The sequence below is a fragment of the Marmota marmota genome, unplaced genomic scaffold (genome assembly GCF_001458135.2).
Source record: "Marmota marmota marmota unplaced genomic scaffold, marMar, whole genome shotgun sequence".
NCBI classification, from domain to species: Eukaryota; Metazoa; Chordata; class Mammalia; order Rodentia; family Sciuridae; genus Marmota; species Marmota marmota.
Window position 1 is genome coordinate 7,226,693 of NW_025999999.1, and position 13,006 is coordinate 7,239,698.

At 50.8% G+C, this 13,006-nt stretch overlaps 1 protein-coding gene across 1 annotated transcript; it reads right to left on the minus strand.

The window, feature by feature from the left end:
- Window positions 1-7,799: 7,799 nt before the first annotated feature.
- On the minus strand, window positions 7,800-12,604 carry Fgf8 (fibroblast growth factor 8). Its single transcript, XM_015494894.2, has 3 exons — window positions 12,330-12,604; window positions 9,161-9,267; window positions 7,800-8,327 (listed from the first exon to the last, which is right to left on the minus strand). The coding sequence occupies exons 1-3, from the start codon at window positions 12,541-12,543 to the stop codon at window positions 8,037-8,039; spliced, it is 612 nt and encodes a 203-aa protein (XP_015350380.2). The 5' UTR covers window positions 12,544-12,604; the 3' UTR covers window positions 7,800-8,036.
- Between the last annotated feature and the right edge of the window lie 402 nt (window positions 12,605-13,006).

Sequence of the window (13,006 nt, forward strand, 5' to 3'; positions counted from 1 at the left end):
TTAAGGGTACCCGTAGAAACCATTCTCCTCCATGAGCTGAGGGGGGATCCCTTCTCAAGAATCTCCTCTGTTACTCTGCTCAGGACCCCTACCCGCAGCTCCCCAGGGAGGATCAAACCTGGCTTAAGGGAAGTGGATGGAATTTGAGCCCAAGACAGAGTAGTCAGCCCAAACCCTGAGAAGCCTAAGATCCAGCATGCTGCTGACCTGGCCTGTTCTATCAGAACTGAGATCGAGCAGATCCTACATGGTGTATTACCCAGCATGAATGTTTTATGAGTTTTCTCTTCATTACTGAGGGCTGATGCAGAAGCTGGGAGAGGGAGGGGGTAGAGAAAGCCCAGGAGAGACTGGGCAGAGGTGAGTTGAGATGGAGTGGAATGTTTGTTATGATGGATTTCTCTGTGGAAAAAAATTAATGGGATTAAAATCAGGGGTGATCTACCACTTAATTTATATCCCCAGCCCTTTTTACTTTTTATCTTGAGACAGGATCTCTCTAAGTTGCTGAGACTGGCCTCAAACTTGGGATCCTCCTGCCTTAGCCTCTTGAGTCGCTGGAATTATAGGCCTGTGTCACCACAACCAGCTCATGAAGAAAGATTTTGCAGGATTTGATGATATTTGTCAAATTGAAACAATTGAGACTGGAGATTCGACTTAGTGGTAGACCATATGCCTAGAATCCTCAAGGCTCTAAATTTAATCCCCAGCACAGGGAAAAAAAAAAAAAAAAAGCAACAGTTGAGTTCAGAGACTGGAAACAGGGAAGAGTCCACAATGGTAAAGGATTCAAAACATGGGTTGGGTGTTGGGAGCCATGTGCATGTGGGCAGACAGAGAGACAGCTGTAATTTGGTGGTGGCCCTGGCCACTTCCACCCTTGAAAGTCACTGACTGGTTCTCCAGGCAGCTGCCCTGAATCTCAGGACCAATGTATCATAGCTCCTTACAGGCTCACTGTTTTGTGATTCCTAGGCCTTGGACTTAGGTGTTTGTTTATCAACCCTCTGGGCTCAAGGGAAGGGGTGGCTGCAAACCAAGAAGAGCTCTGTCCAGGCTTTTCGTTACTTGCGCTCAGGTCTGGTCCCTTATTCTGAGCACCTCCAGCCAGGTCCTAAGCATGGTCCTTTACAACTGGGGGCCTGACCATGATCTCCAGATGCTAATGCTAGGGAACTTATTCAGCATCTTCTCCTCCCTCTGTGTTCCTCCCTCCCATCCTACACAGCTAAAGAAAGAAAGAAAAAGAAGTACCAGCCCAAGGGCTCCAGTTTGTTTCACTATTGCTGAGAGAGGGACTGAGGGAGGAGTCAGTCTGCAGGACAGAGCCAGAACTTTGCTCAGCATCTGCCCGCCAGTGTAGGGGGATGGGGCAGGGGCACCTCATGAAGGGTCAGCTCTGAGGCCTGCCCAGATGGACAGCTACTTCTTGATGGTCAGCAAGAGATCCAGATGGGGAAGGGGGGCAACCAAAGAGACCTTATTGGCACAACCCTCCAGAGTAACATGACTTGGGGATCCCCCTGGAGTTCCTGCCAGCTCCCCATCTGTTTTGCTACCAGTTACTCCTCCTCTCTCCTCTGCTCTCTCTGGCTCTTAATTCCCCTTCACTCTCTCCTTTGAAGTCCCCTGGTTGCTATAGAAACCCAGAGGCAGCAAGGGAAGCAGAATTTGGGGAGGTTCTGAGATGTCCAGCCCAACAAGTCCTGCTTAGATGTCCATTTGTCCAGGCTTGGGAGACTTTTACTGCAGCTTGAGAAAACAGACCTTGGGCCTTCTTGAGTGAGTGAGTGGATGGGCTAAGAGAGGTCCCCATCGCAGGGCCATCCTGCCTGTCTCTGGATACCAAGTACTCCCAACATGCCCTCTCCACTGAACAGCTTCAGCATCATTCTTACTTTATCCACTGATTATGGAAAGGGGATGCTTTCCCTGACTGCCCACAGTGTGCTCCGTGCTGTTCCTCAGGGAGCAAGTTACACAAGCTTCCTCCTTTCTTGGAAGGTAGAGCAGACAGACCAGAAGATAATAAATCAATAAAAACCAAGAAAATATCAGGCAGTGGTGAGGATAATATAGAAAATAAAACAGAGTGACAACAGAGAGTCCCATCTGGCAGTCAGCCATCCACTCATCTAGAGGAAAAAGAATTCCAAGTGTGGAGAACATCAAGTGCAAGGGCTCTGAGGCACAGATGGGCAGATACAAGCTGGGAACAGGTGTCAGAGTGCAGCAGGAGACAGGGAGAGTGGGTGAGCAGTGAGGCTGGATGGGCAGACCAGAGCCAGTGCATGCAGAAGACCATCTAGGTGTGGTGGGAATAACTCAGTCAGATTTGTGTTTTGAAAAGTCTGGCTCCTGAGTGTGGAATGGATTGTGAGAAGGGTATGAAGGGAACAAGGGAGAGTATGTGGGTACAGGGGCTACTTGCCTAAGCAGATGACAACTTACATTGGCTTGGAGCAGGAAGGTAGCAGCACATAAGTAGGGCAGCAAATGGCCTAGATTGAAGAGATGTTCTGGAAGAGAAGCCAGCAGGACCTGCTGGCAAGAGGCAGGGTTGGGACTGAGGGAAGAATCCAAGAGGCTCCCAGGTTAAACCAATTCTTGTTTTTTGGCCACTTCCTCTTGGCCCTGGGGCTGGTGGTGGGGAAGACAGATGATGACAGTAAAACATGTCCCTAAGCCTACTTATAGCTGCAGGCTCAGAAATTGTTCTTTCTCCTATGTTGTCAGGATATAGAACTCGCCCAGTTTTCCTCCCACCTCTGGGCCACAAAGATTCCTCCAATCTTTGCCAGGGCTTCCCTTCCCTCTAATTTTTAAATGTTTTGAGCACATCAAGGCTTAAGTGTGGATCTCTTCTCTCCTCTACCTCCACCTCCTCCCTAGGGAATCCATTCTCTTTCCTGGCTTTGAAAACCACCTGTGTGCTGAACACTTCCAAATTTATCTTATAAGACCTCACCTTTGAATTTCAGATCCAAACAACTACCCACTTACCACCTCCTCTTGAATAATTTTTTTTTTTAGTTGTAGATGGACACAATATCTTTATTTTTATGTGGTGTTGAGAATTGAACCCAGTGCCTCACACGTGTGAGGCAAGTGCTCTACCACTGAGCCACAGCCCTGGCCCTCCTCTTGAATATTTAATCAGCTCAGACTTCACATGTTCAAAACCAAACTCCCATTTCACTCCTCTACATCTGCTCTCCTAGAATCTTCTTCACCTTAGCAAATGGCATCTTCATTCTTTGGTTGCTCAAGCAAGAAACCTTGGAAATCTCTAGACTCCTTTCTTTTCCACATCCCAACCCATTAGTAAATCATATCACCTTTGCCTGCAAAAAAAAAATGTCCAAAAATTTAATCTGCTCTCACCACTCCCAATCACTAGCATCTCTCACTATTCCAGTTACTTTATAACTAAAAAAATAATCTGTGGGTCAGGTGTGGTGGCGTATGACTTTAATCCCAGTGGCTCAGGAGGCTGAGGCAGGAGGATTTCAAGTTCAAAGCCAGCCTTAGCAAAAAGCAAGGAGCTAAACATCTCAGTGAGACCTTGTCTCTAAATAAAATATTTAAAAAGGGCTGGGGATGTGGCTCAGTGGTTAAGCGCCCCTGGGTTCAATCTCCAGTACCAAAAAAAAAAAGGGGGGGTGCTGCTATCTTACTGAGAGGCAAAGCTGAAATCTTTTTAAGGGCCCTGTATGGTCTGCCCTTCACCACCACCCCTGCCACCTCTCTGGCCTCACCTCAGCTTCTAGCCTCCTCCACCTTGTCCCCCCAAACTATCCCACCATCCTCCCTTCACTTTGCTTCAGCCACACTGGCCTCCTTCCAAGTCCACAAATGCAATAAGCCTTTGCACCTGCTGTTCCCTCTACCTGGGTTGTCCCTGCCTGTATCCGAACCCCTCACCTCCATCAGATGTCTGCTTCAACACAAAGTTATTATGGAGGCTTCTGTGATTACCTGATTTAAAACAGCTGCTGCCCTTCATCTTCATTCTCTTCTCCGAATTTCTCTGTAGTGACTATCAGTGTCTGACACTGTATTCTACTGGCTCTACACCTTCCCCTTTCTACTAGAGGAGCACCATAATAACAGGAATTTTTGTCCTTTATTGTCTGCTCTGTCATCTCTGCCCAGCACAGAGCCTGACACATAAGAGACACTCAAGAAAGATTTACTAAATGAATAAACAAATTAATAGAATTAGGGTGAGACGTACAGTCTTTTAGAGGCAGCCTGGGGGGGCTGGGGTTGTGGCTTAGTGGTAAAGCACTTGCCTAGCATGTCTGAGGCCCTAGATTCGATCATCAGCACCACATAAAAATAAATAAAATAAAGGTATTGTGGGTATTGTGTCCAACTACAACTAAAAAAATAAATATTTAAAAAAGGATGGGAAAGGCATTAAGTTTGCATGTGTGTGTGTGTGTATATATTTTGTGTGTGTATGTTTTTTTTCNTATATATATATATATATACACACACACACACACACACACACACACATACACACACACACACACAGCCTGGATCTGGAGATCTGACTTCTAGTACTAGATATGACACTAGTTATGTGACTTCTAGGCCACATGTTGTCCATCTGTAAAGGGTAGAGAACTGAGGTCCTTTACTGCAATAGCAACATTCTAGAATGATGCTCCACCATGGCCACACCTGCTTTCATTTGGCTGAGAACAGGAGGGATGGACAGGAGCTGTTGCTGCAGAAGGAGAGAACTCTCATCCTTCTAGTTGAGACCTAGATTGGATCTTTGCTGGCTTTGAAATAACAATAATTTTTTTGGTTTGACTTGGCAATGTTCTAGGAGTCCTGGGTAAGGAGTCCAGCCTCACCTGCTGGGTGGAGACAAGTAGAAGTCTGACCACCAGAGCTGGGCTCCTTCCTGTGGGGAGTCAAGGCTGTGAGGGCATCCTGAAGAGCACCAGGAGAGGCCAGGCAGGAATTATAGAGAAGGGTGGGCTAGAGAGGGTCTTCTACCCAGAAGAACTGCCTGCACTGAGCCCTTGAGGATGCTGGGTGGTCAAGCCTCCTTGTGGACCACAGCTGGCCCCCAGGCCTTCTAAACCAGCACCAACTCAGGACACAGTGGCCAGCCTTTTGGCTGAGGGCAGCCGGGTCCTCCTCCCTTTTCTGGGTCTTGCCACAGCTCCCTGCTTGTTTTCCCCGAAATAAATGGGCTGAGCATATTGGGCCGGCAATAACCCCTTGAAATCAGTTGTTATCACAGTTAACAACCAGTTTGGCTTCAGTTCAGGCTGTTAACTATCAAACCACTAAGTGCCGGTAATGATTGATTCTTGGCCAGTTGCAGCTTGAGTGGGCTGTAAAACCCCATTAGCGAGGGCTCTGTGGAGGCAGCAACTCAAAGGTAAACAAGTTGGTGGGTGCCTTGTCCCACTGCTCTAAGCTCAACTCTCATGGGTTCTGGCATGGGGACCTGCTGGAGTCAGTCCCAATGCCTCTGGCCACCTTAAGGACCAGATCTCTACCTCCAGTCTACCTCTCCTGCCCCCTCTCTGGAAGGCAGGTCTGTTTTTCTGCACAGCCCATCTCTTCTTCCTAAATGCAAACATGGCATGATCCTATTCCACAACACCCAAGGACTCAGGACTCCCAGCTTGGGAGCTAAAGGTTTAGCTTTGGCCTAGCCAGTGACCAGCCTTGGCCCAGTCCAACCCCACTTTGTGGCCAGGATCACAGGCAGAGAGCCTGACATTCCACCCCCATTCCACCCCACCACCACCCCCGCCCCAGACTCCCTCCTACCCTGTAGCTTCCCCCAGGAATTGCTCCCAAACAAATGAAATGTGGGTAATTACTGGGCTGGGGGCTGGACAGGCGACCCTTGCAGATGAAAGCGTTTCCTGGACGGTCTCTCCATTTGCATGGCATCAGAAGCTGCTCAGAAGGTGTGACTTTTCCCACAGTGAGACCCTAGCTCCTTGCACAATAAAGCCAGGCTGCTCACCCAGAATTAATTAAAGGGGGAGGGGAGCAGAGGAGGAAGCACCAAGAGCTGAGGGAGCTGGTCGAGAGATATCTAGAGCCCACTCCCCACATCCCCAATGTCTATGAACCAGGAGAACCCTACTCTAGTGAAAGCCCCTCACCCTCTCCTGCAGGCCAGAGGAGGGGTGGGCAGAGCCCAAATCTTTCCAGTGAGCCCTGGAATTCCTGATCCATTTGGATGGGTCCAATCTGGGACTTAGACTGTACCTCTAGGAGGCACACCTGGCCAGGAAGTCTTGGGATGCCCCCACCCATACCAAGTGAGTTATTAAAGAACAGGTATTTAGGGAGGAGTTTCTAGACTAGCCTAGTAGGTGGGCCATGGGTGCAGACCAGGGGCATCGTCAGAGAAGGCAATTGAAACAGCCAAAATGGAAGGTCTCAATTGTGAACCCTGGGCTGGCTCTGGGCTTCACACCTGCTTCTGGGCCTGGACTTTCCTTAGGTATGTTGTGATGCCAGCTCACTGCTCCACATACGAATATATCACATGTCCCTTCCCACCATGGGCCAGTCCTGCCTACATGGTGACCTGCTTCTCTGCTACCATGGCACAACCTGTCCTTTTTAGAGCGTCCTCTCTGATGGCCTTGTCCTTTCAATATGGTTGCTGCTTATTCTTCAGGCCATGACTGACTTAAGTTCTATTCTAGCCCATGAGCCTCCTTTCTGGTCCTCCCCCGGAACCAGTTTCTCTCCTGTTAGGCCCATCTTTCTGAGACCCACAGCCTCTACCTGCCCTGGGCTGGGCAGCCCCTGAGCGCAGTACTTTCTGTTTTCAGTTCTCTACCCCGATCTCCCAAAGAAAACACTTGTTCCAGATCTGAAGTGCCAGCAAAAGCTGTGGTTGCCCCTCAATACACCCTCTCCTTAGGCCACAGCAGCTGTCTTTATTTCTTTTCTTTTTTTTTAAGCTTGATTCTCAAAGAGAACCAGTTCTGGAATCTGGGACCCGTCTCACATGGTCTAGTCACACAGGCACATCCTCAAAGACTTGCATCTGGATTGCCTTGCTGGTCCTAGCCTGTCCATCATTTCTGACTCTGAGGTGACCTAGGGAAGTGTTAGCAGTTACTCCTGTGAAGAGCTGGGCAGCCCCTGTCCAAGAGCTTCCAGAACCAGCCAAGAGTCTCTTCCACCTCTTTTCCTGCTTCTATGCTCCCAGGAAACCACTCCAGTGACAGTGATGGGAATGGCTGACAGGCAGGGGTCTGCTGGAGGGAGGCTGCAGTCAGAGCTGGTGCCTGACTTGCTGTGTTCCCCAGTCACACTGGTCAGCTGGGGCAGCACAGGGGGAGAGGCCAACCCTGCCAGATTCACTCCATCATATTGCTAATATGCAAGTTAAATTAATATTTCAAGGGGCTGGGGATGTGGCTCAAGCGGTAGCGCGCTCGCCTGGCATGCGTGCGGCCCGGGTTCGATCCTCAGCACCACATACAAACAAAGATGTTGTGTCCGCCGAGAACTAAAAAATAAATATTTAAAAAAAAATATTTCAATCATTTAATAGCAACTAATATACAACTACCCCCACTGGCACCCACCACCATGCTAGGTGACCTATACTGCACCTTTTTGCTCCCTGACCCAACCTGGAGGTGCAGGGGTCCTGTCCCGGCTGCCCTGCCAGTTGCTCTGCAGGTGCTGGAACCTCAGGAGTATTTCCCCCAGATTAGAGAGCCCTCCACCCCCAGGGAGCCCTGATTGGAACCCAGTCTGCATTTGCCTTTAATGAACCTTCTTGAGAGGTAAGAATACAGACGTCACAGCCAGTGGAATACAAAAATAGAGCCTCTTTTTTTGTTAAAAAAACAAAACAAAACAAAACAAACAAACAAACAAAAAACCCAACAGCAAACAATATCAACAACTAGAACGCGGGCTCCGCCAGCACCTCCCCCGCCCTTGCGGCGCAGCTCTCAGCTGACAGAGCTGCTCTCCAGTGTCCCCGGCGGCGACTGTGGGAGGGGCCGGGCAGGCGCCTATCGGGGCTCGGGGGCCCAAGTCCTCTGGCTGCCGCGCAGGCTGCGCGTGAAAGGCGGGTAGTTGAGGAACTCGAAGCGCAGGCTCTGCTCAGTGGTGTGGTGGCCGCGGGGCAGCCGCTTCATGAAATGGACCTCGCGCTGGTGCTGTCGCGTCTTGGAGCCCTTGCGGGGCCGGCCCTTGCGGGTGAAGGCCATGTACCAGCCCTCATACTTGGCATTCTGCAGGGCTGTGTAGTTGTTCTCTAGCACGATCTCCGTGAAGACACAATCCTTGCCTTTGCCGTTGCTCTGCAGGTAGGGGGGCAGATGCGGTGTTATGAGCCCCCCATGTGAGGCAGAGGGCCAACGGACCCAGACAGCAGGTGGGCACCCCAGCAGATGGTGATGGGGGCAGGAGCCCAGCCCCACCTCCTGCCCAGGCACCCGCTCTCTAATCCCTCACAACCAGCAGCCCACCCGGCAACTTCCTGTCCTCCTGGGCAGCAGTGACACATGGCTGTCTACAGAGGGGCTGGGCCCACGACAGAGAGGCAGAGTGAGGGGCCCAGAGCCTGCCTGCTCTGGCCTCCTGCCCACCAGTCTGGCCTGGGCTGCATGCGCTTCCCCACCTGCTTGCCTCAGCACCACAGGACTCCAGCTACCAGCCCAGGGCAACCACCCTATGGGGGAGGGGAGCCTGGGAGGAGACTGAGCCCCAAGCCCCAAGCCTAGGAAGCTGGGGAGCTCGAGGCTGGAGAGGAGCCGTGACTAATGGGGCCATTTCAGAGCTCGGCTGAGGGGGCCGGGCCTGCGGCTTACTGAACATTCCAAATGCTGGTACCATGTAATTGGACATAATAGCAAAGCAATTTGGCGATTTGTTAAAAAGATATATGGAATTTACCAACCCCCCCCCCAGCACCTTCCCTAGGCTTCCTCCTTCGTCTTTATAGTTTTTCCTCTCTTAAGCAGTTTCCTTCTTCCTTACCCCCCACCCCCCACCCAATCATTAGGTAACCCCAAGGTGGCTACGTTTCTCTGCACACCTTGTTGAGATCACAGCACAAGAATGTCCTTAGAGGAGCTAAACCAGCCCAGGCTGCCCCTCAGGCCCAGGGCCCACCTCCCTCCAAATACCTCACCTTGGCAATCAGCTTCCCCTTCTTGTTCATGCAGATGTAAAGACCTGTCTCTGCTCCACGGACTCGAACCCGGCTCCCAAAGGTATCTGTTTCCACGATGAGCTTTGCTATCAGAGAAGGTGTGGGAAGGTCACTGAAAAGCCCCTGACCCCACCCCACCCCCAGAATCCATAGCCTCCCCCTCTCTGGTCCAAGGACTTATCACATCCCAGCAGCAATTGCTGGGCTAGGCAGGTCAGGCACTCAAAACATGGGCTCCAGCCCCAGCCCAGCTACTGACATGCTGTATATCCCTGAGATCTCTTGAGTTGAGAAGTGATGGGATCAGCTTACAAACTGGGTTCCACAGAAGGGACTGGGACCATCGAATTGAAAAAGCTGCACCTCTATTCCTTCCATTGTGTTTTCAAACCAGACAGTGATAACTTGTATGTTAAGGTTACAAGTAAAATTTAATCTGACCAGAGTTCCTTGGCTAATCAAAAGATCCCTAAGGATCCCTCCAACTTAGATTATTTTGTGTACATGCCTCAAGGTTATTATGTGAACATCCAGGTGTAGTGGTGACCTCCAGTCCTGAAGCCAAAGGTAAAAGCATCCTCTCCTGTTCCTGGCATGTTGGTTGGAACTCACAGGCTTGATTACCCCTGCCTCAACCCTTTGGGCAGCCTTGCTCTGCTAAGAGATGAGAACAGTTCTCCCTACACACAGCCCAAAGCAGATTTTCAGAACCTCAAACACCAGCTGGGAGGATTTTGCCTGCATCTTTCAGCTTCCCAGGCACCAGACCACAGCCCCAAGTTCCAGACAGCAACAACTCAATATTTTCTCTTTCAACCTCCATCATAGCTGGGCTTCTCACCCCTGTGACCAAATTCTTTCTGGGGGGTGAAGAGGAGAGAGACTCAGGCAGAGCTACTTGCAGTCTAGACAGCCAGAAGCAGGGTCTGACTTCTGTGCCTTGTTCCCCACCCCTTCTCCCCTTAGAGAGCCAACTTACCCCAGAACCCATCCACATTATCTTTTCATGCAACTGCTCTCTTAGAAGCCATCGAAAAAGAGAGCAAGGGCTGACCTTGCTGATGGGACAGAAGGGGCTGGATCTTCTGCCCTTCCTACAGCAGAGTCCAGCCTTTTGTGACATGGTTCATTCTCTGTTCCTGAAACCAGTACCAGAGGTGGGGGAGCACTGAGGTCAGCAAGGCAACTCTCCCTGCCTTCACTATGACTATACACCTCTTCACATAGACATAGAGCTGGGAACCAACCAGTGGCCAAAGTCCCCAGTCTGGCCCCAAGTCAGCTAGGAAATCAGCTGTCATCTCCTCCTGACCACTTCCTCTTCAACCTTGCCAGTCTGCTCATGCCTCTTTGGGTCTGCCTTCCAGAGGCAGGAACATCTGCTTTTTAGGGAAGGATACTGGCTGGAGAAGGGAATAGAGGAAACCACTCTGAAGATTCTGGCTAAATGGGGTATATAGGAACAGAGTGGGTGCCTTTATCCCTTCCTAAACCTCTTAATGAAGTAATTGGGATCTCTCCATTATTCTTCCCAGACTCTTCTTTCACCTTTTTCTATACCTCGGCTCTTGGGACTTCCCACTCTTACTCCTCCCTTGCAGGCAGGAACCAGGGAACCCTGGGTCTAACGAGAGAGAAAATGGGCAGCAGACTTCCTTGATGTCTGATTGGCCTTCCCTCCCCAAAATCCAAGGATGCTGGGCCATTTGCTCCAATGGAGTAAGCCCTGAAGGAGCCAGGCATTCGTACCCTTCCTTGGAAGCTGAGAAGGGCAGCAAGCAGCCAATTTGGAGGGACAAAGGGCCCGTAGGCCAGCTCTACCAGCCCAGCGGGGGAGCTTGGCCACCGGGCAGGCTGCCCCCACCCCCACCAAGAAAGCCCTCACTCTCCTTCCCGAATGGATCTGGAAGCTGGGCTGCAGTTCACATCGACTTTCCCAACTGAGCTTTTGGAAAAGCTTAACATTTTCAAACCTATTCTTCCACCCCAGTGACAGATTTATCCCAGGAAAATTATGTCTCCTCCTCCAGCTTTGAAGGGAAGTCAGCTACGTTGATGCAGAAAAAATGCAGCGAGACATACTCGATCCCCCAAACTGGCTCGAGAAGAGGAGAAAGTATTCAGGAAATGTTAAAAAAGGTGAAAGTAAGAAGAGTTTTAATCGCTCTGCCAGACGCGGGGGTCTCTCCAGAGATTCATAGAGAACAATCTTGAACCTCTTTTTTACATTTACAGACTTGCAACTCCTTTCAAACTCCACATCTGAAAAAAGGCTGGTTCTTTTTCTGTTTTATATCATTCTTCATTTTTCTTCTTAGCTCTTAAAATGCCTCACCTTTTTATTACATTTTAATAGAGTCTTCCTCTCTCCTTTCATGCTTGTTTAACTTGGTCATTATTTAAAGGTTTTTAAACTCACAATAATCACTCTCTAAAAACAACACCAGCCGCCCAGAGGGCTTGCTTTTCTCTTGGTACATCCAGGACTCTGGAAATTGGCTACGTTTCAAGGCAGGAATATTGAATGTTTTAGAAATCAATCAGTCCTCAGCCTCTCTGCCGGCAGTAGCTCCCTCTACTCACCACCCAACAGGGAGTAGGGAACCCTGGCCACAGTCCACCGCCACCCGCTGCCTGCTGCCCCACAGTCTGCCTGGGTTCTCCGCAAGTGGAGCAAGGAAGGCCCCTTTCCAGGCTTAGCCCCCAGTGTGTAATTGACCCTTCTGATCAAAGTATTTAATGGTTCACAGTATCTCCCTTTTCTGAGCTAGAAGAGCTAGAGGGATTTCTCTCCCTTCTCTCTCCCACTCTCCTTTTGTGGGCCCTGGCGACATATCCTCTTTCAAGAGCTTCCCTTAAACGTGGGCCCCCTCCCCCTGAACCCCCAGCCTCCACCTGCATCTGGGGAGGGGTGCATAAAGGGGGAGGTGTAAGGGAAACTCTTGAATTCATTCATCTGCTGGGCAGGGAAGGGGGCACCCGTGGGCTAAGTCCTCCCCAGGGTCCCTTCCCCAATACTGTCTCTCCAGCTGACCCACAAGACACCTTTTGGTTCTAACCCCTACAAGCCAGCCTCTGGCGAGTACAGCTGAGGTTACCACCTTCCACAAGCTACTTTCATTGAGGTGGTGCCACTAAAAAGTCTTACCAAAAGGATCCCCGTCTTCTGCCATGGCGTTGATGCGCTTGTTGGCCAGGACCTGCACGTGCTTCCCGCTGGTGCGGCTGTAGAGCTGGTAGGTCCGAATGAGGCGGCGGCTGAGCTGATCCGTCACCAGGCTCTGCTCCCTCACATGCTGTGTAAAATTAGGTGAGGACTGAACAGTTACCTTTAGGAAATTGAAAAATACACAACACGCCATTATAATGCTACTCCGCCCAGGGGCCCGAGTGGCCCCCACACCCCGGCATCCCCCTCCTGCTGCACCAGGCAGCCAGCAGAAGCTGGGGGGATCCCCCCCAAATGCCGGCTCAGGCCACCAACCCCCACCCGGGAAAGTCACCCAGACCCAGCCCGGGATGGGATAGAATCTGGACCCACCTGTTGGGAAACACCCTGGGGCTCCCGGCCAGCTCGGAGCAGGGAAGCGGGCACCCTGCCCAGCGCAGGCCCCCCGCCCGGGCCTTCCTAGAGGAGCAGGGTGCTTTTAAGTATGGAGGCAGCGCTACCCGACCGGTGACATTTATAAAGACAAATTTACGGAGCAAATATTGAGCGCACAGGGCCTAGGCACCCCATCATTGGGCCAAACCAACCACAAGTCTCCCCAGAGGGCCGCCGAGAGGGTCCTTGCTGGATTCACCTGGACTTCCCTGACAACAAAC